Raw genomic sequence first — 27,680 nt, forward strand, 5'->3', positions numbered from 1 at the left:
ATTTTTAAAATACCTTTAAGTCTTTTAAAAACATGGGTGAGTATTCAATGTTGAACAAAACATGAGGGTTAATTTAGTTTAACTTAAACTTATGGGTCTACATTGCACAATTGGTTATCAAAGTGAGAGAATTCAACTTGCCGCATAAAGATGATCATGTATTTTGTGTGGTGGAAGTCACAACTAGCACAAACAAAGCAAATGGAAAAAACATTTAATATATGGTTCATTATCTTATTGTTTATCAACTTTTGACGGAATCACGAAATATGTGTATGTATTTAATATTGTTAGAATATAAAATATTCTTATCAAACAAAAAATTTCCCGTGCAAGATTCAAAAGCCTCGTGAATAGTTGAAGAGATTTATGTTTATTTGTTGTGATTCACTAGTGGAAAAAACCTTATATGTCACTTTGTATCAGATGCGGTTTTGTAAAACCCCATCCGGAAATGAACCCAAAAATGGGTGGAAAATTTGGTACAGATAAGCGGATACGGTCCAAAAAAACCGCATCAGATTTATTAGGGGATGCGGTTTTTTTTTTAACCTGATGCGGTTCATAGGACCTCATCCGAAAATCTGTTCCATGAATCCCTTCCCTCCCAACAAAAATCCCGCGTTCAAAACAGTTCCAAACACAAAATCCTTCCCTCAAAATAAACTCACCCGTTGGGGACTCCCACTACCACTGCGACTGCCCCACCACTGCCCATGCTAGCGACTTGTGCACCACCACCAACGCCGGCGACTACCCCAGCTTCACACCTCAGTCTTGCACACCACCACCAACGCCGACGAATTGCACCTGGTGGGCTTTTATCACTGCTGCACTACCTTTTCGCGCCACCACTACTTCTCCCTAGCTTCGTTCCTCCTCCTCCCCTCCCTAAACAACTACATTACCACCTTTTCCTAGCTATAGGTAACTAAACTTTTGTAACTTTTATTGTAATTCAATGTAATTTGATGAATAATTGTTAGTGTAATTTGATGAATAATTGTTAGTGGTTTAAATTTTATTCATGAGTTAATTTAATTTTAATTGGAGTAGTTAGTTGGACTTAGAGGTCTAAAAAGCTAGGTCTTTGTGGTAGGATGAGTATGATTGTTATTTTTGTAACATAGTTTAGTTTAGTTTAGTTTAGTTTAGTTTAGTTTAGTTTGGTAATTTATACTAATTTGAACTTTAAACTTTGTTGTTAATTATTGAAGCTAGCTAGTGATGGAGTGCTAGTGATGGAGTGTTGAGTTCCATTTCCCTATTTACAACCTTGATATTGGTATGTCATCGCTCATACTTAACTTTCTTTAATTTCATATATTGGTAAATTGGTTTATATGTCCAAATATGTATATATGTATCGTTGAATTAAGATTAGATGTAAGATGCTTTGTTATTCAAAAACCTATGTATATATGCATCATCATATCATATGCCTAGATACCCGTTCGAGACTTACTCATTAGGAGTAAGTCTTGAATAGTCCCCGGTTTGCGACAGTTCTTAGATGTTTAATCTCACTTAGGTAGTGAATGTATGTCGTTATTTCGATTCTATGGAGGAAAATCTTGGCTTGTCGTTTCCCTATTTTTGTTCTCTGGGTACATATGTAGATATAAGTAACTATATATCTACATCGTGTACTTGGAGAACTGTAGGGAAATGCTGTCGGATTTTCCGTAGAATCGAGAAGAAGACATACATTCACTAGTGAGATTATAGACATCTAAGGATGGGTTAGGTTGGAGTGATAAGGACCTTTGGAAAGCATGCCCAATTTCATTTAATGTATATCGTTCATATATAAATTGTAATCATGTAGTTAAGTTTGTTATTGACATGAGGTACTTGTTGCTTGTGTGTAATTAGAGGTGTGATTGAAATGAATCGTGCATGAATGTATGGTAGTCGTGACACGAGTGAATTCGTGGATGGGGTATTTGAATTTTGTGATGCTGCATTAAGTCATCATGCTGCAACGGGAACTGAAGGGTTTTATTGTCCTTGTGTTGATTGTGGCAATGTAGGGATGGTTAGTAACATTGGGTCGCTGAGGGAGCATATTTTTCGTCGTGGGTTTAGGCAAGACTACCATGTATGGGTTTGGCACGGTGAGGAGGGTATATATGATGGTGGGAATGCCGTTGTTAACGATGTGCATGAAAGAGGTGAATTTGATGTCATTGAGAATGACAAGAACCTCGAGGACGAATATGAGATTATTGAGGATGATGATGATGATGATGGGGACCATATCAAGGAGATGATGGAGGGGGTGGATGATGATGCTGGGAAACGGCCTCGTATCTTTGAGTGCATGGCCGAGGCATCTCGAAAATCGTTGTATCCCGGTTGTACGAGGTACACCAAGCTGATGGTCGTGATAACACTCTTTAACATCAAGACGAAAGCCGATATAAGTGACTCAGCTTTCACTTCCTTATTGCAAGCATTTGGTGATATGTTGTCGGACGACCATGAACTACCCAAGTCGAACTACTATGCGAAGAAACTGATGTGTCCCTTCGGTTTGGCGTACCAGAGGATACATGCTTGTCCAAACGATTGTGTGCTACATCGAAATAAATATGCGGATATGGATTAGTGTCCTCGATGTGGGAAGTCACGTTATAGGTGTGCATGGGTTGGTGATAAGAAAGGGCCTCCAGCAAAGGTGATGTGGTATCTTCTGATTATACCACGATTCAAGCGCATGTTTTCAATCAAGAAAGATGCTAAGAGCTTAAGGTGGCATGGAGAAAGAAGGAAAAATGACGGTTTTCTCAAACATCCGGTTAATGCTCCTGAGTGGAAAGGTATCAATCGTCTGCATAAGACCTTTGGTGCCGAGGATATAAATTTGAGGCTTGGCCTATGTACAGATGGGATGAACCCATTTGACAATCTTAGTTCTCAACATAGTACATGACCGGTTCTTCTAGTTATATACAACTTGCCTCCTTGGTTGTACATGAAACGCAAGTACATCATGTTGTCGATTCTTATTTCAGGGCCAAAACAGCCTGGAAACGACATAGATGTCTACCTCCAACCACTTGTTGATGATTTGAGAAAAATGTGGGATGAAGGAGTTTATGTGTATGATGCACATGCTGATGAGGTTTTCACATTGCGTGTCATGCTTTTATACACTCTTAATGACTTTCCTGCTTATGGGAACTTATCCGAGTATAAGAACAAAGGGAAGAAAGCATGCCCGAATTGCATCGACGACACAGAATCTAAATACATTTCTACTTGTCACAAAGAAGTTTATATGCGGACCCGAAGAACAGTTGAGGAATGGGTTGCTCGTAGGCCATTGATTGGTGTTGAGGTTTTTGATCAGGTCAAGAGTATTGAACGATATTCGGCAAAGGAGCGAGTGATGGTTGTAAGGGACTTTGGAAAAAGGAGTCTATTATGTGGAAACTTCCATATTGGAAGGATCTAGAGGTTAGACATTGTCTCGACGTCATGCACATAAAGAAAACTGTATGTGACGCAATTCTGGGGACTCTTATGAATATTCAACATGAGACAAAGGATAACAAAGGAGTACGACTGTACCTGGAAAGTGAGGGGCTTCGACCAGAGCTATGGGTTCAAAAGAGGGACACTAAGAAAAGAAAGAAAAAAGAAAAAATATCTAGCATAGGAAAAGGAAAGGGAAAAAAAGAGGAAATTCAAGAAGCGTCGGCTGATGATAGGAACTATTTGCCTCCGGCTTGCTACACTCTATCTAGAGCTGGGAAATGGCTTTTTTGCGAGTCTCTGTACAACATTAAGGCTCCATCAGGATACTCATCGAACATAAAAAGATTTGTTACCTTAGACGGTGAATTGAAGCTATCGAGTAATAAGATACTTTATATGTAACTGACCGGAACATTATCCGAACCAAAATACAAGTTACGAAACAAAAGAAATTATATTTAATAATTGAGGGATTACGTCTAGTACTTCACCATAATAAATACTGAACAACAATCACGGTTCTAGTTGGAAAAATGTACTCCCTCTTTCCAACATTTACGATTTGAGCGTCAAACTTCATGAAACTTTGATTATATATATATATCAGACAAAAGATTATTGTGTCTCACATATATATCAGACAATAGATTATTTTGCATGCTTCTGTTAGATTTATTTCAAATATTTGTTTTCAAATTATTATAGGAAAAATTGACAGAAATAATCTTAACTATGACCGGTCCGCTCAAAATAATCCGAACTTTGGGTTATTCTAGAATAATCCAAACTATTTGGGGTACCTTTCCAAAATAATCCAAACTTTTATTTTTCTTGCCTTCAACGATCCCTTTTGGGTCTATTATATATAGGATAATTAAAAGTTTGGATTATTTTGAGAACATACTCCCAATAGTTTGGATTATTCTATAATAACTCATAGTTGGGATTATTTTGAACGAAACGGTGATATTTTGGATTATTCTTGTCAATTCTTTTTCAATTTGTAATTACAGATTCAGATGGTCACAATGTCAAAATTGTCAACGAATTTTTTTTACACGGCTACAGATACAAGCACCATACATCATTATTCATTTCAATTAACCTAGTTCTTTGGGGGGGGGGGGGGGGTTGAAGGATAAGAACAATAAACAGAGAAGTCCCAAAAGATTGGGCCATTGTCAAAACCTGTAGAAGCTACGCTGAATTCAGACCCACATAACCTGCAAGAACTGCCAAGAAGGATGCGATGCAATATGCGCATGTGACAACAGATGATTTTTGCATTCCCCACATTTCAAGGTAATGATGCAACGGAGCTACTTGGAAAAAGTTATGTGACTTGCGTCCTTTCTCCTGTAAGCTATCAGTGATCCTGAAGAATAGTATCTGAGAAAAAAGATCAGTTAAAGATGCTACACAAAGCTCCTATATTGATTGGAAATCAAGCACCTCTGGGGTTGCCAAAAACAAGCAAGCCACCAACATATACATAATGTTGACGTCTCGCACTTGTATGTTTAATAAGTTTCATAAACAAAAGGAGAAACCATGGACTAGCAATAAATTCATATGAAAAACTCCGAAGTCCAAACCCTCCTTTATCTGCTTAATTCATATGCGTGATGTTTAAAAAACACTCCCTCTAATTCGAAACACGTGGTTGGCAAATCTTTCCCTTTTTATCCAATTTTAAGTGTGTTAGATTTCCTATGCAAATTTCTGAATATTTTCACTCCACCCATCTTTTTAACCCTGAAAATAAATGTGCTCTATCTTCTATCTTCCAGCAAAAAATATAGAAGGTTGGCCATTTTACAACACGAAAATCCTTTATGGAATTAGGGGGTATGTAGAAGCTATGTTGCATTGGCTAAAGATGCGACACAAACTCGTTACCCTGACTAAATCAACTACCATATAGGTCATTATTGCCTGCTTAATTATGCACTGAAAGAATTAATCAAACAACACAAGAAAAAGATACAAAAACGAAAGAGAATCAGAACTAAGGAGGTTCAAGAGCCTAATAATATATTCAAATGGACATTTTAGACCATCTTTAGTTTGCATTTTGATGTCACAAGGACATAAATGGGTCTTTGCCAGTGTAACATAATTCCCTTATCCCCCGCTAATTGCGATCTAAAACAGTGAATAATGGTCTGCTTTCGCCAAATTTTGGCCCATTTTGGGCGAACCGTGGATTATACAGCAAATTATGTTACACTGGTCTTTGCTGCAGGATGACGACTATGCAAATTGTGAAATTGACTAATCTTAACACAATGTAAAGTAAATTTGAATATTCAAAACAGTAGAAGACATGTAAAGTTCACAAAGATATCTACCTGAATTACCACAGCAATCGCTTCAACGACCAAAATCCCTGAAGCAATGAAAAGCGGAATAAACATGCCACTACATGAAGCCATTGCAGCAAGGGCTCCACCTAATGCCAAGGATCCAGTATTACCCATAGTTACAGATGCTTTGTAGCGGTTGTGTAAAAGAAAACCAACACAGGCACCTGCCATTGATGTTCCAAACACAGAAACATCTAGTTTCAAGATAAAAGTCAATGAGAAGTAGGATTGGTTGGGTGATTTATATTTGAATTAAATTTCATTATTGGTTGACCAAGGATATCAAGATTTCATAAATGAGCCACAAACAGCAATGCAAAACGTCAGTTCAAGCATAAATAAGCAAGCACAGGCCCAGTTTACAGTTTATATATTATGCAGCAAAACTAGAGGCTGATTATTATTTTTATCAATATTAAGCACTCCACAAGAGATTATAACATATGCTCAAATTTTTACGTTGATGCCCCTTTTGACAGCCAACAATAAATGGGGACAATAATAATGAATTTGTAACCAAGTAGTACTTTGTCACTTGGCAAGACTCTTACCTTAGATCCTAGAGGTCTTGAATTCGAAGATAAAAAGGTAATGAATTTGTATGTAGCATTGTAAGTAGTCAGGATCTTTCTCCTTACCATTAAAAAAAAGGGTAATGAACTTGAATAAAAACCTCATGCATATGTCCATAATATTGAAACACCATTTCCAAACATCTATTTTTCTTCAGAGTTTTCCATTAACATACAATACAACCTCTATTATGAGGATGAAGAGATACTTAGAGGTGGGCAGACACTAACATCAACATGGACATTAAACTTTTCCTCACAAATTACATATAAATATATTACAATTACCACCACTTACTATGCCTACCAAATGAGCCATAAGAGTTCTATATGAAGAGCATTACGTAGTTAAATTTACCCCTCGCGCATAAGCATATTAAGACTATTTTGAAAGCACATACCAATAACCCTTTTGAGGAGTGAGGACCACATATGATAAGATTACTCTGAAGTGATAATGACTTCAAGGAATCACTAAACCAAAAGCCACAACTAGGACAGGGAAATTTGATGTATTAGATTCTGTCCTTATATAGGATTGTTTCTTTCAAGTTCGAACTCAAATTGAATTTTCTAAATAGTCCATTCCGATCTACTTTTCATGAGTCCAATCTAGTCCGATCCAATCTGAAATTGACAATTCCATTTATTAAAAAAAAAAACCTTGAACCCAATGTGGTCCAATTTTTAGTTTTCACAATTAAACAAAAATTTGCTAGAATAAAGCTTATAACGGAAAAACCAAAATCTATTAAACATCATCACATTGAATATCATACATAGAAACTGAAATTTTCACAAATTCAAGATGTGGCCATACTACAGCTTATGAATACATTTATACATACTCAACTTTCGACTTTGGTGTCAAATTGGTTGAGTCAAATCTAGTCCAAAATCTAAGACTTAAATTTAAGTCAATTCTATACAACTTTACCAAGTAATGTTGGATTGGACAATGTACTTTATCTAATCCGCTTATACTCCAAGCAATAACTCCACTAGAAAACTAAATGCCCTCCTAATCTTGACATCTCAACCTAAGACCCACCAACAAGCCTAGAATTAAGCCCAATCGTAATTCAAATTTTTCCAAAATATACAATACCCATGTAGCAATGGAACTTCTAGTTCTTTTATCTCTCTAAAGTCAAAAGTAGCATATACATAACCCTTTAGAATCTATCGGAAAGAACTCATGCACAAAGGAGTATAGCTCAATAAAAAAAGCATCGTATTTGTCAATAAGGGGCAGAGCATAGCATGCACCAAGCATTGAGCAAGCACAAGGCATGTTAAGTTCATAAATTCGCATAATTAGCCATGTTGATTCATCATTGTACCACATTAGAGGTCTCTTATTAAGTAAAGATGTATAGAATGGTACAACACACTTACGAATAATTTTTGCATCTAATTGATTTTACTTGAACAAGCTCACATACATATCTCGTGTACTAACTCTAATACTTGTTAAAAGGTCCCTATCACAATTTACCACCCCGTCTTTACTAAAAATCGCCCGTATTTTTGCCTTTATATTCCTCCCTTGCCCCTCCCACTTCACTCAACTCATGCACTCTTCCTCTCTCACTTCTCATCCACTCACTCACTTCACTTAGCTTGTCACTTGGCCGACCACCACCACCACCACCAAGTCCTGGCCGTACTTGAACACCATCACCACCGGAGCACCACCACCATTTTCTGGGAGTACTTGAGCTCCACCACCGGGGGCCAACTTGAGGACCACCACCGGGAGCCAACTTCACCATCACCGGAGCCACCACTACCGCGGCCAACCACCACCGTGGCAATGTCCGACGAAAAACCGTCAACGCCGCCATCATCATCCGAATGTAATGTGGTTAGTTTTTGAATTTTTTTTTTCCGGCCACCACGCTTGGTGACATTTCAAAATTTCGTTTCCTCCATCGAGGAACTGAAATTTTTTTTGATTACCATGGTAACGATGTCCTTTTTTGTTTCCTCCATGGAGGAAACGAACCAGAACTTTGTTTCTTCCGTGGAGGAAACGAAAAAGGCGTTCGTCACCATGGTAACGAAATGCTTTTTCGTTTCCTATGTTTCGAATTCTGTGCATATTTCCATCATTTTTATATACTTTCGAATATTATGTATTTATTTTGAATATTCTGTTTAATTTCGAATAATATGTGTTTATATAAAATCACGAATAATGTGTGTTTATGTTTGAATATTATGTGTTTATTTTATATATTTTCGAAAAAAACATAATATTCGGAAAAAAACACCTTTTTCGAATATTATATTTTTTTTAATTGTAATGTTCAGTGATTTTAACATGGAAATTAGTATAATTAGTAATTATAATCAATTAATGTAATATGTTAAAAGTGAGTGTTTCTGATTATTTATGTGAAAATACATTAATGTTGTGTAATTATAAGTTAAAATTCATGTTTTCTTAGTATTGGAATTAATTATAATCATCGTGCAAAAATTTAGGTAATGATCATTATATGTTTAAATATTATAGGTTTATTTGCCGGATTTTGGGGGTGATTATGTAGACTATAATCACATGTTTTATAATGAAACGATTTGGGGGTGACAAAAAGGAAATACAAGCTTGGGTGAAATCTAGGACACTTGAAATTGGGTTTGTGATGGTTATTTCGTCAAATCATAGACTCGAATCCAATGGGAATGAGTATGTGTATATGAGATGTAACCGGCGTGAAAGATATCGAGGTGAAGGTAGGGATCTTAGCGTAGCAGAACGTATAGCTACCAAAACAAAAGCATGTGGGTGTAGAGCGAAAATTAGGCTTATGTTTTTGTCTTACCCTGATCGAACGGGATGGGTGATCAAAGCAGATCCAGGGTTAAGTGGCATGCATAATCACAAGTTTATTCATTACTGTGAGGGCCACCAACCCTAGCGGTCTCGGCAAAGGTTTTCACTCGCGATATGATAAAGTAGCACATTAGACCTGCTAGTATCATGAAAGTCGTTAATGAGAAATTTCCCGATGATCATCCTAAGATGAAACACTTGTACAACCTGAAAGAAAATAATAGAAGGGAAACAATGGATGGTAGAGACATGATGCAGCAATTCCTACACCTTGCTCGAGAGCACAACTACATTTTTTGGATACGGCAAGACGAGCAGACAAATATGATGACATAGGCGTTCATGGTGCACCCTCGATCTGTAATACCCCCGAATTTTCAAAAGTTATTTTATTATTTATTAAGCCCTAATTTGTATGCATTTCAGTTCTACCATTGGAAGGATATGATGAAGGTGTTAGAAGGTCGCCCTTGGTGTTTCGACAATATGCTCATCATCCTGAAGGAAGCTGATGGGGATGAACAGCATGACCAAGTAAGTCTTATTCATTCACCCTTTTGGGTCCGCATTAAAAACCTTCCTTTTAATTACCGTTCCGATGACATTGTTAAAGCCCTAATTGGCAACATGGGAGAGATTCTTGATCTTGAAGAAGATGTATTGGGATTTGGGAGATATAGGAGAATTAAGGTACTTCTTGATGTAACCAAACCTTTGAGACGATATCGTAAATTGAAGGATAAAAAGGGTCGTGAATTTCAGGTGGATTTTGCCTATGAAAGATTACCTTATTTCTGTTTTGCTTGTGGTGTCATGGGCCACTCCGAACGTGAGTGTCATGGGTTTGCTGAAGAAGACAAACAGGAGGGCTTGGGGTGGAGTTTGGCTCTTAAAGCGACCCCTAGAAAAGGAAGAACAAAAGAAGTACAGGAAGAAAGGAAGTACAGGATGAATAAAAAAGTGCTTTTCCCTATAGATAACTCAGATTCTGGCCTAAACACTACCAGGCAGACTGTGCAGAATTTTTGTCCCCACTCTGGTGACATTAACGAACCCCCATCATTGACTCATAATGCTGAAAATCAAGTTGCAACTTTTCCCAACCAATTAAATGTGATTTTTGGTTTTGATCCAGAAGCTTTAAATGGAGTAGTGATACCTGGGTTGACTACTTCTACTTTGCCCACCACGATTCCCAACACACTCATTCCTACCTCTATACCTGATCCTACCCCCCCAACTTCCTTCGCACCACTTTAATTCCCACTTAGTCAACCCCTCTTCCTCTTATACGGCCCCCTCCACACCTTTAATTACCTCAATTTCAACACAACCTCTCACACCTCCATCCACAACTCTCATTACCTCCCTTCCCATCATGGATGAGGCTGTATCATTCCCTATACAGCAGCCCCCCCCCCAACCTCTCACCTAAAATACCCTCCACCCTCCACATTGTCACCCTCTCAAACTCCTTCCCCACCCTGTGTTTCGAATAATGAAGAGAAGTCTGAATTTATTTTCACCAGTACTAAAGAGGTGATTCTGAAATCCCGTGGCTGGAAGAGATTGGCGAGAGGTGCTTTTGATGAAAAAGGGTCAGCCAAAAATATGGAGACGGATATAGAAATTTTTTTGAAGAAGCGTAATGTGTCTGAGGTCAATAGTATGGAGTGTGAAAAATCTGTGGAAGCAACGAAGCGTTCTAAGCTGAGCCCTGCAAATTTGTCAGGGCCCATGTATGAGGCGGAGGTTGGCCAAAGCCAACCCCGCCAAGCATTATGAATACCCTATGCTGGAACTGCCGAGGGATGGGCAACCCTTGGTCAGTTCGTCAACTCCGGAGGTGGAGTCACACCTATGCCCCCGATATTATCTTTTTGTCGGAAACAATGATAAAAAAGAATGTAGTTAAAGCTTTGAAGGATAAGTTGAGTTTCCATAATGCGTTTGGAGTCTCAAGTGTTGGTAAAGCTGGAGTTTTGTGTATTTTTTGGAGGGAAGAAATAAAATTCAGTCTTGTTTCTTACTCTCAAAATCATATAAGTGGTGACATTGAGGATGGTGATAAGAAATGGCGCTTTGTGGGTATTTACGGTTGGCCAAAGGAAGAAGACAAATACAAGACTTGGAATTTAATCCGTCATCTTCATGCGGATTCTGAAATTCCGATTCTTTTTGGTGGGGATTTCAATGAAATTTTCTGCTCGGATGAAAAAGAAGGTGGTGTGGATAGACATCGGCGGGCTATGGATTCTTTTCGTGAGACTATGGATGATCTTGCACTATGTGATCTTGGCTCTTCTGGGCCCTGGTTCACTTGGGAACGTGGTAATACAGCAGCTACCAAAATTCGTGAAAGGTTGGATAGATATTTGGGCTCCTCCACATGGGTAGATATGTTTCCAGATGTTAGAGTTGAAAATCTCTTACGTTATAAATCTGATCATTCTCCCATTGTTACTCGCTGCCATGTTTATAATCAGAGAGGGAGGAAAGGAAGGGGGTTTCGTTTTGAGACCAACTGGTTGCTGGATGAGACTTGTGAAGCTTTTGTTCAAAAAACATGGGACGATTCTGTGGGGAGTGGGTTATTCTCTCGTTTTGAGATGCTGGGGCGTGGTCTCCTTGTTTGGAGTAAAGAGAAGTTTGGGAAGTTAAATTTCTCAAATCACCAAGACTGAGAAGAAACTGCTTGAGGCGCAACAAAGAAACATTTCCGATGAAAATTGCGTAGAGTGTACTGATCTTGAAAAACAGCTCAATGATTTACATGAGAAGCATGAGGCGTATTGGTACTTGAGGTCCCGTGTTTCTGAGGTTCGTGACGGTGACAGAAATACAAAATATTTCCATCATAAGGCATCTCAGCGACGGAAAAAAAATCACATTGCAGGGTTATATGACAATACTGGTATCTGGCGAGATGATGAGGAGTCGCTTGAAAATATTTTTGGGAATTATTTTACTGATATATTCACCTCGACGAACCCATCTGAGATGAATTTTTCGGAGGTCTTGAGTCATGTTCATCCTGTTGTTACTGATGTCTGTAATCAGAGCTTGCTGCGCCCTTTTACTAAAGAAGAAGTTTTTTTCGGCTATTCAGCAGATGCATCCTTGTAAAGCCCCCGGGCCTGATGATATGCACGCTATCTTTTACCAGCGTTTTTGGCACATTGTGGGTGATGATGTTGCAAATTTTGTTTGTAGTATTCTGCATGGGCTTATTTCACCGAGTTGTATTAACCACACTAATATTGCATTGATCCCTAAAGTTAAAAATCCCACTGTTGCGGCTGAGTTTCGTCCTATTGCTCTTTGTAATGTGTTGTATAAGCTGATCTCTAAAACAATAGTTATGCGATTAAAACATTTTCTGCCTTCTATTGTTTCGGAAATTCAGAGTGCTTTTGTTCCGGGTCGTTTTATTACTGATAATGCTCTCATCGCTATGGAAGTTTTTCATTCTATGAAGTACCGGAACCGGAGCCGTCGAGGTATTGCTGCTATGAAACTTGACATGAGCAAAGCATATGATAGAGTGGAGTGGGGTTTTCTCCGCAAACTTCTCCTAACCATGGGTTTTTATGGTTGTTGGGTAAATCTGATCATGGATTGTGTTACTTCTGTTTCTTACTCCTTCATTCTTAATGGAGGAGTTTATGGTTCAGTTAAACCAGGATGAGGTCTCACGCAAGGTGACCCCCTTTCCCCGTATTTATTTATTCTGATTGCTGATGCTTTCTCAAAAATGATACAGAGTAAGGTCCAGGCAAAATTGATCCATGGGGCTAAGGCTAGCCACAAAGGGCCATGCAGTCTCTCATCTTCTTTTTGCTGATGACAGTCTTTTGTTCACAAGAGCTACCAGAGAGGAATGCACTATAATTGTTGATATTCTCAACCAGTATGAAGCAGCATCCAGGCAGAAAATTAATTATGACAAGTCTGAAGTTTCTTTTAGCAGAAGAGTAACTATTGAACAAAAAGCTGAGTTGATTGGAATTTTAAAGATGCGGCAAGTGGAGAAACATGAAAATACCTTGGTATCCCCTCTATTACAGGGAGATCGAAAAAATCCATTTTTGATGCTCTCTTGGATAGAATTTGGAAGAAACTCCAAGGTTGGAAGGAAAAGTTACTAGCTAGAGCCGGCAAAGAAATTCTACTCAAATCTGTTATTCAAGCCATCCCTACCTATCTCATGAAGGTCTACGAACTCCCTTGCTCTGTGATAGAAGATTCATTCTGCTATGGCCCGTTTTTGGTGGGGGAGCTCGGCTTCTAATCGGAAAATTCACGGGAAAAGTTGGGAGTCCTTATGTACGCTGAAGTGCTTCGGAGGTCTTGGATTTAGAGATCTGACAGTTTCCAATGATGCATTGTTGGGGCGCCAGGCTTGGCGTCTTTCTCGTGAGCCTACTTCTCTTTTTGCTCGAGTCATGAAGGCAAAATATTATCCTCAGTGTGATTTTCTTCAAGCGTCTCTTGGTGTTTCATGTACCTACTCTTGGAAAAGTATATGGAGCTCGAAGGCTCTTTTAAAGGAAGGAAGTATCTGGAGGGTGGGAAATGGTGAGAACTATATAAGCTTAAAAACTCTTATTTCAATTTTACTTACTTTCACATCAATCATATCCAAGGAAGAAATAGCAGATGCAGCCACATTCCAGCGATGCCGCGAAAGTGGCGTATAAGGAATGAACAGAATGAAAGCGTCAAGCTACATGAGATGATCAAGGCAATCCCCTAAGGTGAAGATTCCAAAATAAGGGGTACCTTCTAACTATAGTAAGCGTTGAAATGATGTAGAAGGCACATATGATAGAGAAGAACGGAGAGAACTAAAGATTACCTTAAAAAAATAACAAGTCGTTACAAAGTAGATGAAGAGTCACTTGAAGATAGAGATGAATGGAGAAAACTGATGAAAAAGGTCTAAGATAGCAAAAAGTAAGTTGAGTAAGGCCCATAATTTGTGAGATGGATCACTCTTGCAAAGGTTTAAGACGGCCGACACAGGATCAGAAACAAACATTTAAGAATTCATGGCATGACCCATGTTAAGGCAGCACATTTCATTGAGAGTAAATCACAGAGCAAAAGAGATGATTGAAAGAAGGAAGTGAATTTTTGTATTTCAGTAGCGAAATAGCAAGTTTCTCAGCTTTAGAAATCATTTCCTCTGCTGACCTTGACATCTGGCCTGCTAACAAATTCCCCGTGTCACAACTCCTAGCAATCACTATTTTTCCAATTCTTCTAACTAACTCCACAAGTTATAACAGAATTGCCCTTCCCCTTGTTGTGCCAAACATATGTGAGCTTTATAGGTGGCTTGGGTTGGTGCATGACAGTTCATTGGTGGATTGAACTCTAACATTGCCGTGAATAGCCTAAAGCTATGTTACCTGGACTCGGCTAGGAGTGTCGGGTGTGGGTACGGATCCGAATGTCTGGTACGAGACTTCTAGAAAATCAGGAAACGAAGACTCTCTTCGAGATTTGAACACGGGTACGGGTATGGCAAAATTAATATTTTATAATATAATATTTAATACTAATTTTAAGTTTTATAATTGACTATTTCTAATATAATAATAAATTAAGGTAGTAGTAAACAAAAATTTAGTATGTGATGACTATGAAGCAAAAAGGATTTAGACCACAAATCATCCAAGATTGATAGTCCTTCAGAAGCTTCTGTTTGCTGCTTTTGCCAACTGTGCGGGCAAGGTGCTTGCAATTGACAAGTATTTAGCAAACCAATGCTCCAATTATTTGACAAGCAAGAGATACATCCAAAACATCAACCTTTCTTCGCATGTATGATGACTACATGGGCAATTTATAAGAAGAAATGTGTTCTAGCATGGTACCCAATCGTGATCAAAGCCAAACGCCTCCGTGGACAAGGGAAGTAAAAAAGACTTCCTAGAAAGGACGATGCTCATGTACCAGAAGTATAGGCACCTTCCAGATAATTTCCAACCAATCAATTATAGGAGAGCAACCATTGAAGTACCCTTCTTATGAAAAAGGCTTTCTCAGGCAGAACATTAATTTAAGAGACTGTCTAAACTTATATATTCTAACAAACTCTTTAGTAAGTGTATAGGACAGATATATCAACAAACAAGTTATAAGCAAAAGCATAAGGCTTGTATCTATGAAGCAGGCATGTACTAATGAGGCTGATCTGCTAAAGAAACCATGAAAAGACACTTAGGCATATGCAGATAATTTTTACAAGTTCCTGAAAGTGGACCTCGATCCATATACACTCCAATGCATATGAATTGTGAATATAATCAAGTCTGAAGGATTGAGATAAAGATTTTTGATCCAATAGTAGCATACAGTTTTTTTTCTTCCCCTTATTTCCCTTTATGTTTATTAAGCGGCGGGAGGAGATGGAGGAGGGTTGATAAATCATCTAAGCAATCTAACAAAGGTTTTATAAAAAAAAAACTAAAAAATATAAAGATCAGACAAGCTCTCAGTGGAATCAAGTTTTCTTCATCAAAGCGCAGAGCAGAATAGCATTAAGGTGACTGGAAACACATATACAAGTGTTTGCTCTCATTTTTGCAATATCCGTAGCAGGTTCTAGAAAGAGAATAGCATCAAATGTAATTGGAAACAAACGTAGTATAAGTATATAGTCATTTTTGCAATTATAATTAGTGGTTTTAGCAGATTCTGCTAAACCCCAAAGTATGTCTACTCACCAGAACATATTGGAAGCACTGCTACAGACATCGCAGCAAATGCCAATGCTGAGGTGCCTCCAGCAAAACCATCCGGTCCGTCGGTTAATTTATGACCGTTCGTCATCAAAATAAATGTAAATACGATCAACAAGAGATAGTATGGTCCCAGATTCACAAGGCCAGCACATGCAGGTAGTGGAATCAGCATTTTCCTGCAGCCCAATTGCAATATATGAAATTAGATGAGAATTTGATTATGATCACATTAAATACATACACTATTGAAGTCCCCAAATTACATATGAACTTAAAAGTAGATGACTGCAAGCATAAAATACAAAAAAATGCTTGCGCTAAACATCTAAATTTCTAATGACAAAAGCTATTGCTATCATATCTGCTCAAAAGCATGCCCCACTCCAAGAGATAGTTATCCTAAATATGGCCCCAGTCATCCAAAGAGAGTATATGGTTGAATCACTATAATCATGAATAAATAAACAGGCTCTATAAAATCAACATTGCACAAACTTGTGTACTGCTAATAATGTCTAATCTTAAATTTTTCAACACTGCAATCTTTTTGAGGTAGCGATATGTGGTATTCTAGCTAATTCATTCTTCATTGCTCCTAACAGTTGATACTAGAATTACGGACAATTAATGACAAACATGACCATTGTGCTTTTTCAACTTCCCTAAGCCAGTTCAAATGCACAAAATTTGATAGCAAGATCTTGATACAAATCTTCTATTACAAATTTTCATAAACTCTACTTGTTACAGTCCTTTTGCAATTTGGGCAATTGCCAAGGGCTTAAGCATAATGCTTCAGAACATAGTGTCATTTATGTTCTGGATAGGTGGATCGACTCAAAAGTTATGCCATGAAGCTCAGACAGAATGGGAATATGAAAAAGATACAAAGATTGGTAAATTTCCCTTTCATATTTTACAGAATGATTTCAGAGATTACATAATCTTCTGAATTTATTACCGCAACAATAAATATCTGAGATGCCATCAGTTGAATATTGATCAAATAGAACGAGAAAGTATACATGCCGTAAGGTGATGATATATTGTGGGTGTACAGCCAAAATGAAAACCATGCTGCAACAGCTACCTATGAAACAAAAAAGAAACACATTAAAAAAAAACCCTGCAACCTCAAGAATGCAGAATTATTTTTTTGGTAAAGAAAAATACGACATTGATGATATTCCAGTTAAACAGGCATCTAAAGTGTTCACCTCCAATAGAAGTCTTATCCTTTGAGATAAACCAAAACTATCAGGTTTTATGAGGCCTAATATATCATCAAGAAGACCAATCACAGCATATGCCAAGGTCACTAATAATGTACATGAGATCTCGGTCGAAGAGCCTCCCATAACTCTAGCAACAGCAAGCCCTATAGGTATGAAGAATAGTCCACCGATTGTTGGCGTTCCTTTCTTTGAGTAATGCATATAAGGCCATTTCCTCCTGAATTTCTTACGGATATTGAATCTTTTAAGAATTGGAACAAAGACATAGCCTGCACATGCTACTAAGGATGCAGAGGCCAAAAAGGGTGACAAAAAGTAAAAAGCATCCAAGGGTTTTCTAACAATACGCCAAGCGCACCAGTCTACAAAACCAAGACATAATGTCAAGAAGATGATAAGTCCCAAATTGCAAACAAATCCATACATAACCCTGCATAAACAGAAGGAAAATCTATCAGCAAAAAGAAACGAGCAGCTTCAAGTTACAATTATCTAGTACAATCCCACACGAAACACCAAAATGTAAATTCAATTGGCTCCTAAAGTCCTAGGGAAATCAAATTGCCAGCTGTAAACTGATAAATCAATGATGGTAACACAGTGACTATTTGAGAACGTATCAATCGACAAAAAATTCATTGAATTTTCACAAGCACTATAAACAGTTGTTGTTCTGTTCTAAACTTGTTATCTTATATGGTTTCATACGTCTTGTTGTATCCTAGCCAACACATATATGGGAAATCCTGTAGATTTTCATACTTCACAGTGCAATACAAGTGATAGCTTGACGAGTAACATTACTCATTACTCATTACTTAAAGCCATTGCATTTCGATGATTCCTATACAACAGTTAACATTGGACAGGGTTGGATGCTCTCGACGACATGCACATGGAAATTCACAAAATATCCTTAAGTTTAAGATAAAAGGTTCTTCCTGTTCTATGTGAAAATCTTGATGTCCCCATAGGTTCAAAGGCTGGATGCATGTTGTTATTATGGTGATGTAAAAAGTATAATTCATGGTTATATATCTACATGCTGGAAATCAGATGAAGACACTGTTTTTAGGGGACATAAAGAGGATAAAAGGTTATATTAACGGGGAAAAGCCCTGAATCAATACAACTCTTGCTCGCTTTTGAGAGGTGAGTGCTCTCCCAACTACAATACTAAATATCACATTCTTCTATGCCTAAACTTATCACAACACCTACTATTTATACTGCCAAATGACTGCACAGGAAGCTTCCTCCTCCCTTACACCATTCTGCTAGAAGGATACCTAATCACAACGGTATAATACTATAATTAGTGCTAGGTATAGAATTCCAGGAATATTCTGCGTCCCTAGCTGTTATTCTCTCAGCCTTGTCTTGTTGTAATGGAATTCCCATTTTTGCCCTTCTCACATAGGTAATGAGTTTTTTCATAAATAGATTTCATGTTGGCCTTTGGACCAAGAGTTTGGCTAAAAAACGCTATGGGATGGTCATCTTAGGAGAAATTTGGATACCCCAATCCCATAACTAGATGCATCTGTGTCAACTATGAAGGTCTTAGAAAGATAAGGGAGGCTAAAGTAGGGACAGCAGTCATGGCTTAATTTAAGTTGTCAAAGACCTGGTGAGCTTCTGAGGACCATGTGAAGTTGTCTTTTTTGAGTTGGGTCAGAGGTGAGGCACTTCTAGCATAACCAGAAACAAACTTTCTATAATAACCTGTGAGTCACAAAAAGCCTCTCAACCCCTTGAAATCTTTAGGTACAGGCCACTCAATTTTGGGTTTGATCAACAAGTACCTCGTAGGCTGATATGACATGCCTCAAATAGGCTATCTCAGTCTTCCTAAACTCACACACTTATCAGCATTAAGATAAAGGTGATGGTGAGCTAACTGAGATAAGGCTAGGTCAAGGTGTTCTTTGACGAGTTCAGGTGTAGCATCGAAGCAGTGTCACATAAGATCCGAAACACGGAGTCGCTACCTCTTGGTGAATTTCGGTTTGATAGGTGTATTCGGAATACGCTTTAAAAATTACTCGCTCTGTCTCAAATTATAGTTCCCATTTCCATTTTGGGTGTCCCAAAATATAGTTCCCATCTCTATATTTAATTCCACATCTTTCCGTAATTTATCTAGAAAAATCGTGTCCCGTCATTTATTTGCTTCTTGAATTTTTTTTTTTTTCTTTGTTTATTCAACCAAAATGTTACAATTAATGTTCTTTCACCAATTATTCTCCATTCTCTCTCCTAAAATCATTTTTTCCCACACAACATTTATTTGAATAAACAAAAAATCTTTACTATCCCTCTTAGATTCTACTTGCATAAATTACCGTGAAAAAAGGGAAATGGGAACTATATTTTGGGACGGAGAGAGTAGTTGGTAATTTGAGAAGTATTTTATAATTGTCAAAGAAAAAACAAAAAGAGATGAGGCTTCCATCTGCCATACTATCATACCCAACTACGCCCCTATTAAAAAAAAGAACATTTAATGGTCATACAAAGTTTAAAAATTTTCAGCCACATCTTCAACCTTGAACTGAGAAAATGGTCTAGTTTTATGGACAAATCCGAAGCCCTTGCCGTAAAAGTGTATGCTACCAAGTGTTGGTCTCGCCGGAAAACATATTGCATGTTTGAACCATGGCAGCAACTACCGGAAGTGCCTGCTCTGGCCGGAAAAGATGTCGGCAACCACACCGATTGACTCACCTTACCCGATTGACTCACCTTACCCTCCTTGATGAAAGCCCCAACAATAAAAGCCTTGATTTAGTGAATTACATCTCCAATTTGCAGATCTAAGGGCTTACCATTTGTGCCCTAGATCTGAAATTTTCGTTAAATCTTGCTTTTCTCCTTGCAATTGATCTTCCAATCATGGACAGAAGATGACGTCTAAGAGGTAACTACGCTGATTTGGTCATTCCAATTCATGAACCATGATTTGGCACGCTAATGAACCGCAAATTGGAACGAGTAAACACAATCGCAATTCGTGGGGATGGGAAGCGAATTATGTGACTCTGCATCAAAAAAGGCAAGGATGAATTTTGTGACATACGGCTTGAAAATATTATTCAGAAGGGATTGAAAAGTGGTTGTGCTAGAGATGGCAATGGGTCTAGGACCCTACCTGAGACCCTACCCTAATTTAAGAGTATGGGTCTTTATTTTTTGGACCCTATGGGTAAGGGTATGGTATGGGTCTTGATACTATCAGTAAAGGTCCACTTCTCAATAACCAAACCCTACCCATATCTCCGCTCAAACAAATTATACTCCTTCCGTCCCAAAATGCTCTTTACACTTTTTTTTTAATCTGAATACTCTTTACACTTCTATTTTGGTATATGACCCATTATTATTTTAATCATTATACCTTTTAACTATTGGCCCACACTCTTTTTCCTCCAAATAAAATAATACCACTCTTATTACCTACCAACTCTAACCATAGCCCACATTCTCTCTCCTTAAAATAAAATAATACTACTTTTACTAACTACTATGTCCTATCACATCTACTTTTCAATAAAATAACAATTGATAACCAAACAACTTATCATCTAAAACTACGTGTCCTGATAAGTGTCAAGAGTAATCTAGGATGGAGGGAGTATATTTTTAACTTTTTTGAAAATGAAAATAAATATATATACTAAATATATAACAGATATAAAGAAGCCTTCCAGCTAAAATAAAATCCTCAAACCCTTATCCTAATTGCACTCTCATAGTCTCATCTTATCAGTATCTCACTCTTTCACTTTGAATTATTTTCTTTATTAATATTTGGATGTATGAGACTTTTGGGATGTGGGGAGAATGTGTATTCCTATGTAATATGATATTTTGTGTGCTAATTAACAGGTTTATATATTGAATTATGCTTGAAAAATATACATACACGTGAAAATTTAAGCGGGAAAAAAATTTGTATTAACCCCATTATAGACCCTAGACCCTACCCATGCCCCCAGACCCTACGGGTAAGGGTAAGAGTCCTAAGAAAATTTACTCTATGGGTATGGGTAGGGTATGGGCTTAGTTTTAAAAAGCGCGCCTTCGTGAGGAAAATCGCATCCGAAGACCTACGCAAAGCGACCTACGAGAGCGCCAAGTAGGCGCTAGGCGATCGCCTTGGACGCTTACTGGGAAAACGCGAGAGAGAAAAAGGAGATCTGAGTTTAAAACTAAAAATCATGAAATTTTCTATAAATTAAAACTTACCCATGCTTTAGGAGTTAAATTCGAGCACGATCGACCATTTAATTGCATAAATTGCTTCAATTTAAATCCTAAATAAAAAATCCCCAATTTTATGAAACCCTAGTTTTGAGAATTCGGTAAAAGTCACAATCGAAAGTCAATCTTCATGACAGTGACTGTGGACCAAACCGCTCCACGGTTACTGGCAGTCCAAATTTCCAATAGCCGTCGCCAATATAAATTTTCGATAGCCGACCAAACCGCTACATAATTTGCAATGATCTTCTCTACTTTTCGTTAAGGTTCCAAGTTGCTTGATATGGCCATTAATTACTTTGAGTCGTGAGTTGTACCCCACTACCAAGATAAGGATAATGACTTCACATAATCACGTGCTCTCTTTTTCTCTCTTTCTATTTTTCTTTTTTCTTCTTCTTTCTTTTGTCTCTTTCTTCGTTTTTTCTTCACATCTCCTCTTCTCGTCTGTTATGTGGTCACTTCTCACTTTTTATTTTCTAATGAACCTCACTTCTAATCATGTACTTCTTAGCATTGTTCGGAATATTTTTTAAAAAAACAGTAGGTGGTATATTTTATAATAGCTAATTTTACAATCAGCATGTATTTGTTTTTAATTACAGCGGCTAATACTTTGTCTTTATTAATTGTTATGTACTTTGAGTGTAAAATATATTTTATGATTTCTTGTTAAGGTTTATCACTAAAGGTGCGCCTCACCTACAAGATGCGCGTGCCTTCGCCTTGCGCCTCCCTTCGCCTTGTGCCTTTTAAAACTAAGGGTATGGGTCTACATCCAGAAATTAGGATAAGGGTAATGATCTATCCTTACCCTATCCAGACCATACCCATCCTTTTTCTTCACAAGTAAGACTAAGCTTGAAAAACGGCTAGATGAGGGTTTGATTGGGCTTGCGTGCAACATGTCATGAATAGCCTTTCTATCTCATCCTCTTGTATTTGAGGATACCTAAAGGGCCTCACACAAATGGATCACTTCCCTCTTCCAAAACAATGGCATGTTCATGTCCTTTGAATGGAGGTAAGGAATTAACTAAGGAAAAGACTTTGTGGTGCTAAGCTAGGATGGGTTCCAAGATATGTGGAATTGGGAAATTTGGATGCCTATGAAGAAAGCTTATTTTTTTATTAGGATTTCAGCCTTGCTCTAATACCAAGTTATTGGAGATCATATTAAAGAGCATAAAAGTTTATAATATTGGGGAAAAATCCCTTAATCAATACAACACTTGCTCACTTTTGTGAGGTGAGTGCTCTCCTAACCACATTATTAAATATCAAAACTATACTATGCCTAAACTTATTACAATTCCTACTATTTATATCGACTGCATAAAAAATTTCCTCCTCCCTTACATCATTCTTCTTGGAAACCTAATCACAATGGTATAATTAGTGCTAGGTACAGAATTCCAAGAATATTCGGCCCCACTAGTTGTCATTCTCTTAGCCCTTGTCTTGTTGTGATGGAATTCCCCTTTCTGCCCTTCTCGCATAGGTAATGAGTCTCCCTATGCCACTTGTGCTATGTGATTTCCAGCACCACATTGACCACAACTGCCCCCACAATTTAGTGTGGTTTTCCACCATGTCTGCTGCCCTATTCGAATGTGACCACCCTTGTCAAGATTTTGTCGACGTTGTACAAAAACGTCTTGCAACCAGCGCCTTCAATTATTCCCACCGGTAGAATGGTCGACGATGGTGCTCCCATTGGAACCACGACGACGCCTCGCCTTCAAGTCCGACAATTGCAGCCTCTAATTTCTCCTTTTCACTGAACCATAAAAGATGAAAATAACTTTCATTTTCACCAACCCATTCCTCTGGATTTTGTCCATCAAACAAAGGAAGTTGAAGCTCATATCGGATGACTTGCAGCTTCCTCAGATGTGGATAACAAGGGTTCAAGCTCCACATAATTTCTGCAAATCCCTCTCTAACCAGATTTCGAATCTGTTGCATTTTCTCTCTTTTTTTTTTTTTTGTGAAAAATGCGAAAATCAGTAGATTAGCCTCCCAAAATAATTATACCATTTGCTATGAATTAACATAGCTTGGGCAGATTATAATAGTAAAATGGAGAGATTAAGGAAGAAGATGAACTTTGATTGAATAGTAATAGTAAAATATAGCAAAAGTAACTGATATTCAAGCTTTCGAGAGGCTTGATTCTCTCCCAATTGAACTACAAGAGCTCACCCAATTTTTCCTTAACAATTTTCAACATACCCTTCTCTCTCTCTAATTATCCCTATATATAGTGTAATTACCTTAGCACAACTACCTGGCTTATTCTCCAAGCTACTCATTATGATAATACCTAAATTACCCTCCCCTAAAATGTCAATTCATAGCAGAAACCTGCCATGATTTCAGCGCGTATTCCATTATGTCAATATTGTACCAAGGGGAGTGAGGAAATGAGGCTTCACATATTCTTAATCTAGAATGTGTTAAAATGGTATGGCTTGACCAACCACATCCGCAATAATTTTCTACCCCTTACATCTCCATGTTCAACAGCAAACATACAAGAACTTTATTGGCAATAAAAGGGCAATTGCGTGGTCCAACAACACGTAATAAACATGCAGTACCTACTATATATCTTCTAATTTTATGGGCTTCTATACTTTTACCCTTTCCTTATCGAAACCAAATCCTGAATTTTAAAAATTTTCCATTCTCGTTCCCATTTCCATCGCCGTCTATTGATAAGTCATTAAACACTCTCCCTACATGGTGATCCATGAAAACAGTATAACCCACTCAGCCCACCTACAAAACCACCCCCAAGAACAATATACACATCCTCCATTCTTCACTTGCAAGTTGCAATACTTCCCATTTTTCGATGTTTTAGAATACATGCAACATTATCTTATTTGGCTTTTCTTTCTCTCTCTTCATCACATGGCCGACCTATTTCATCTCTCTCCTATAGCTTGGGCTCCCTAAAAACTTGTGCATCACCCTATGTTGCAAGTAAAAGGAATAAAAGAAAGTATTTCTTCAAATTCAGTTCCCATTATAACAAATTAATCTACGGCTGCCTCCTTTGTAGACTTTGGATTCCTCTCATAGCTTACGTGGTTCATCAGTAGTTTCACTTTTCCTTAGCACTATAGTTACAACTCCAGATCCAAAGTTCCAAAATATTACCTAAGAGCAATTGGATATAAAGGATAGAAACACCCTTAGACTATGTAAACATATTCTTTGTTGACCGAAATTTATCAGAAAGATTAATACATTGTGGCAGTCCTGGTTAATGTATCCTTCTTTATTCTACTCCTTCATCCACTTCATTGAAGGTACCAGTAGGTCAGGTGTCAGACCACAATTGGCATTTGCCTATTTACCTGTCTTTCTTATGCATTCGCCCAAGCAAGGCAAGCCTGGATGCTGTGGCCATCAAAGCATCTTCTGAAGTAACAAACTGCTTTTTTATTGTTGGCATATCAACATCGTTCATAGGTGTCACCAAAATCTCCCCATCGCTATCTTCTCCATCACTTGAAAATATCATGTAGTCACTAGTTCCCTCATTGTTTCCCCAATCACCAAATGAAGGTATACCTAGTGAACCCTAGAAAAAAATACATGCAATTTATCAATCGGACACAAATTTTCTATTAAAAAAAGCCCTAAGTTAAAGGTCATCATGTCACGCTAATGGCATAAAGCAAGAGAAAAATCAAATGAAGGTTAGCACTGAATACCTCATCCATGGACCTAGACTGAATCACATCATGCTTCAAATTGTATCCTTGCTTCCAGATTTTGGTAACCCATAACTGTTTATTGATAAAGGAGACTATTCTTTACATATTTCATATTTGGATGAAATAGATAACAGTTAACACCCTATAACTCATACGAAGTATTGATTATGAAATAATGAGAGCATCAAAATTGAGCCAAAGCCTCACGATCCAATATTTACTGCTGACTTTTTGTGGTTCTCTTTCTTTTCGTAGTTCATCAAAAATTCAAAATACCACCACCATCCAAAATCAGAGCCCCTATCTGCCTTTAGTGATCAAGGATTCCTCATTTAAAGCATAGATTTGTCAAATTTTGTGTTGAATTGTGATACCAAGTCTACATTAATCTTAAAAAGAAATTGGTTTAAAGAATATCATTTATAATTTTTATTCTGATACAATGATAGAAATTACAAGTTAAAAACAACAAGATTCGCTACAAAAGTCAAATGTGATCCATTTTTTAGGACGAAGAGTATATTTTGTTTCTAAAAAGCAAAGAGGAAATGTAACTAAATTCCAATCACGGCAACAGTTATGCCAAAAACTACTGTCTATCCTAATATCATTACAACGTGTAAGAAGTAACAATTAGCAAAAGATGAATTCTCTTTCGTGTGCTATGAGCAAATTTGAGCCCAATAGAAATGAAAAAGAAATAACAGTTGTTTAAATGGTTAAATTACATGTGTTTCATCATCTGATAGTATCAACTTTTACAGAAAAATTAATTCTTCCACCCTGTGCCTTCTAAAAGAAATTCAAAGTTGACGGAAGTGACTTGGTAAACACACATATAGAACATTTCTCAAAATTAATCAACTATGTCCCTTTAGAGTTATTTCATTGCACTACAGGGTAATTACCAAAAAGTGGACCTCCATCAATTTGCTTTGTAAGTTGGTTGAATATCCTCTTACATATCATCACAAAAATAAGTATCAAAAAAGCCTTAAATCAAATTATGATAGCATCTTTGGTCAAAACTATAAACTTCGAGTATGAACATTTTGGTGCATTTTAGCTTACGAAATTACAATAATCACTAATTTATCACAATGATATGCACATAATTGCATATGACTCTCGCATCTTCCTAAAACAACCCATATTTTTCTTTTTCTTCAAATCCCCCAAAACACCATTAATTTTTCTTATAATTACATAAAATGCTACTGTGATATACTAGTATGTATTATTAGTAGCACATTAACAATTAAGAAATTCTTGTACCATGAATCTAGTAGACGCAATTTCGTAAGCCCAATCTACACGGCACCAACTAACTCTCTATATCTATCCTTTTATTTAGCCAACTAATTTTTAGCCAAATGCATAAATGTTTACCACAGGATACCGGAGAGAAGAGTGTTGTGCAGCTTGTGCCTAGATCATACTTCCTCCATTCTTTTATAATTGGTGATGTTTGGAATTATTCACTATACATAGACTAGCTTTGACCATATTTTTCTGCTAATATTTCCTCTATTTCTATGTACTTGGCACACTTCTCCAAACACATTTGTCAATGCATAACTTTAATCACTAATATCTCTAATTTCCTTTAAGTGATATATATATATATATATATATATATATATATATATATATATATATATGACTCTACACATCATTTGTTGTTGAATATACAATCACTAACTAAGTAACTATCATGAACAAAAAATAAAAAGGTGGATTATCCTAGCTTCACCATGATGGTCATTTGCATAACAGACTACATTAAGCCTTCAAAATCATAAATCCAGCTTCAAACAACCAACCAAACTTTTTTTAATAAACTTTGCTCTTTCACACATTAAAGTGCCTCAAACAATAAACAATTTGCATTCTTAAATAAGCAACACAGCTGGTTCTCAACAGCATAAGGTACAAAGTCAAGAAAAAAATCACATCAATTTAAGAGTAACATGCAGTTAAAAGAAAGCTGATGATCATGAATCTTAATTTATTATGTACCTGATGGCAACCGCAATAACTAGGAGAAAATAAAAGGATTTGAGGAACTTTCCCGCAATTGCGAGATCGAAAAAGCCCTAGATCGTGAGGAAATCGAAGCTGAGAAGAAATTTGTGATGGTATGACTACCATAGTGATTAGTGATTAGTGAAGATGCTAGTTGATTGAAGTTGCGGAGAAAATGAGTAGGAGAAGAAGATGATAAAATGAGAGCCAATCTGTAAGGGCGCGTTTGGCGTGAGGAGAGGAATATAGGTGGGTGGAGGAGTGGAGGTGAAATGGAATAGAATTGGAAGGTAGAGAAGTTGGAAGCAGGTAAAAGAGGAACAAAAGGGGGGTACCGGCACACTTTTCAAGGACCTTTGGCTCCGCCATGGATTGGCACGACCGGTTTTCGTTCTAATAGATCACAACTTT

The 27,680-nt window shown here is 37.4% G+C and overlaps 2 protein-coding genes across 4 annotated transcripts; one reads left to right on the forward strand and one right to left on the reverse strand.

Moving 5' to 3' along the window:
* Positions 1-1,903: 1,903 nt before the first annotated feature.
* LOC125492850 (uncharacterized) lies at positions 1,904-3,460 on the forward strand. Its single transcript, XM_048635583.1, has 3 exons — positions 1,904-2,523; positions 2,641-2,927; positions 3,018-3,460. The coding sequence occupies exons 1-3, from the start codon at positions 1,904-1,906 to the stop codon at positions 3,458-3,460; spliced, it is 1,350 nt and encodes a 449-aa protein (XP_048491540.1).
* A 694-nt stretch (positions 3,461-4,154) lies between these two features.
* Positions 4,155-27,680, reverse strand: LOC104883078 (phospho-N-acetylmuramoyl-pentapeptide-transferase homolog). 3 transcript variants are annotated; one of them, XM_010667531.4, is made up of 8 exons: positions 27,264-27,680; positions 25,242-25,316; positions 24,882-25,108; positions 17,233-17,680; positions 17,041-17,105; positions 15,998-16,191; positions 5,835-6,013; positions 4,155-4,872 (listed from the first exon to the last, which is right to left on the reverse strand). In XM_010667531.4, the coding sequence occupies exons 1-8, from the start codon at positions 27,393-27,395 to the stop codon at positions 4,681-4,683; spliced, it is 1,512 nt and encodes a 503-aa protein (XP_010665833.1). In that variant the 5' UTR covers positions 27,396-27,680; the 3' UTR covers positions 4,155-4,680. The 3 variants fall into 3 exon arrangements, with proteins under 3 accessions (XP_010665833.1, XP_010665832.1, XP_010665834.1); XM_010667530.4 differs by having other exon boundaries at positions 5,835-6,043; positions 27,264-27,678; XM_010667532.4 differs by lacking the exon at positions 25,242-25,316 and having other exon boundaries at positions 5,835-6,043; positions 27,264-27,679.

Source organism: Beta vulgaris, chromosome 8 (genome assembly GCF_026745355.1).
Source record: "Beta vulgaris subsp. vulgaris cultivar EL10 chromosome 8, EL10.2, whole genome shotgun sequence".
Classification (NCBI taxonomy): domain Eukaryota; kingdom Viridiplantae; phylum Streptophyta; class Magnoliopsida; order Caryophyllales; family Amaranthaceae; genus Beta; species Beta vulgaris.

What these genes read in the sequence shown, in the direction of transcription:
- LOC125492850 (XM_048635583.1), top strand. Translation starts at nt 1,904, where the DNA reads ATGTATGGTAGTCGTGACACGAGTGAATTCGTGGATGGGGTATTTGAA. An exon ending in TACTATGCGAAGAAACTGAT is followed by an intron (nt 2,524 to 2,640) that starts GTGTCCCTTCGG and finishes GTCACGTTATAG; the next exon opens with GTGTGCATGGGTTGGTGATA. An exon ending in CAATCTTAGTTCTCAACATA is followed by an intron (nt 2,928 to 3,017) that starts GTACATGACCGG and finishes TTCTTATTTCAG; the next exon opens with GGCCAAAACAGCCTGGAAAC.
- LOC104883078 (XM_010667530.4), bottom strand. Translation starts at nt 27,395, where the DNA reads ATGGTAGTCATACCATCACAAATTTCTTCTCAGCTTCGATTTCCTCAC. An exon ending in GGATAAGACTTCTATTGGAG is followed by an intron (nt 17,106 to 17,232) that starts GTGAACACTTTA and finishes TTTGTTTCATAG; the next exon opens with GTAGCTGTTGCAGCATGGTT. An exon ending in AGTGCTTCCAATATGTTCTG is followed by an intron (nt 6,044 to 15,997) that starts GTGAGTAGACAT and finishes TCTTGAAACTAG; the next exon opens with ATGTTTCTGTGTTTGGAACA.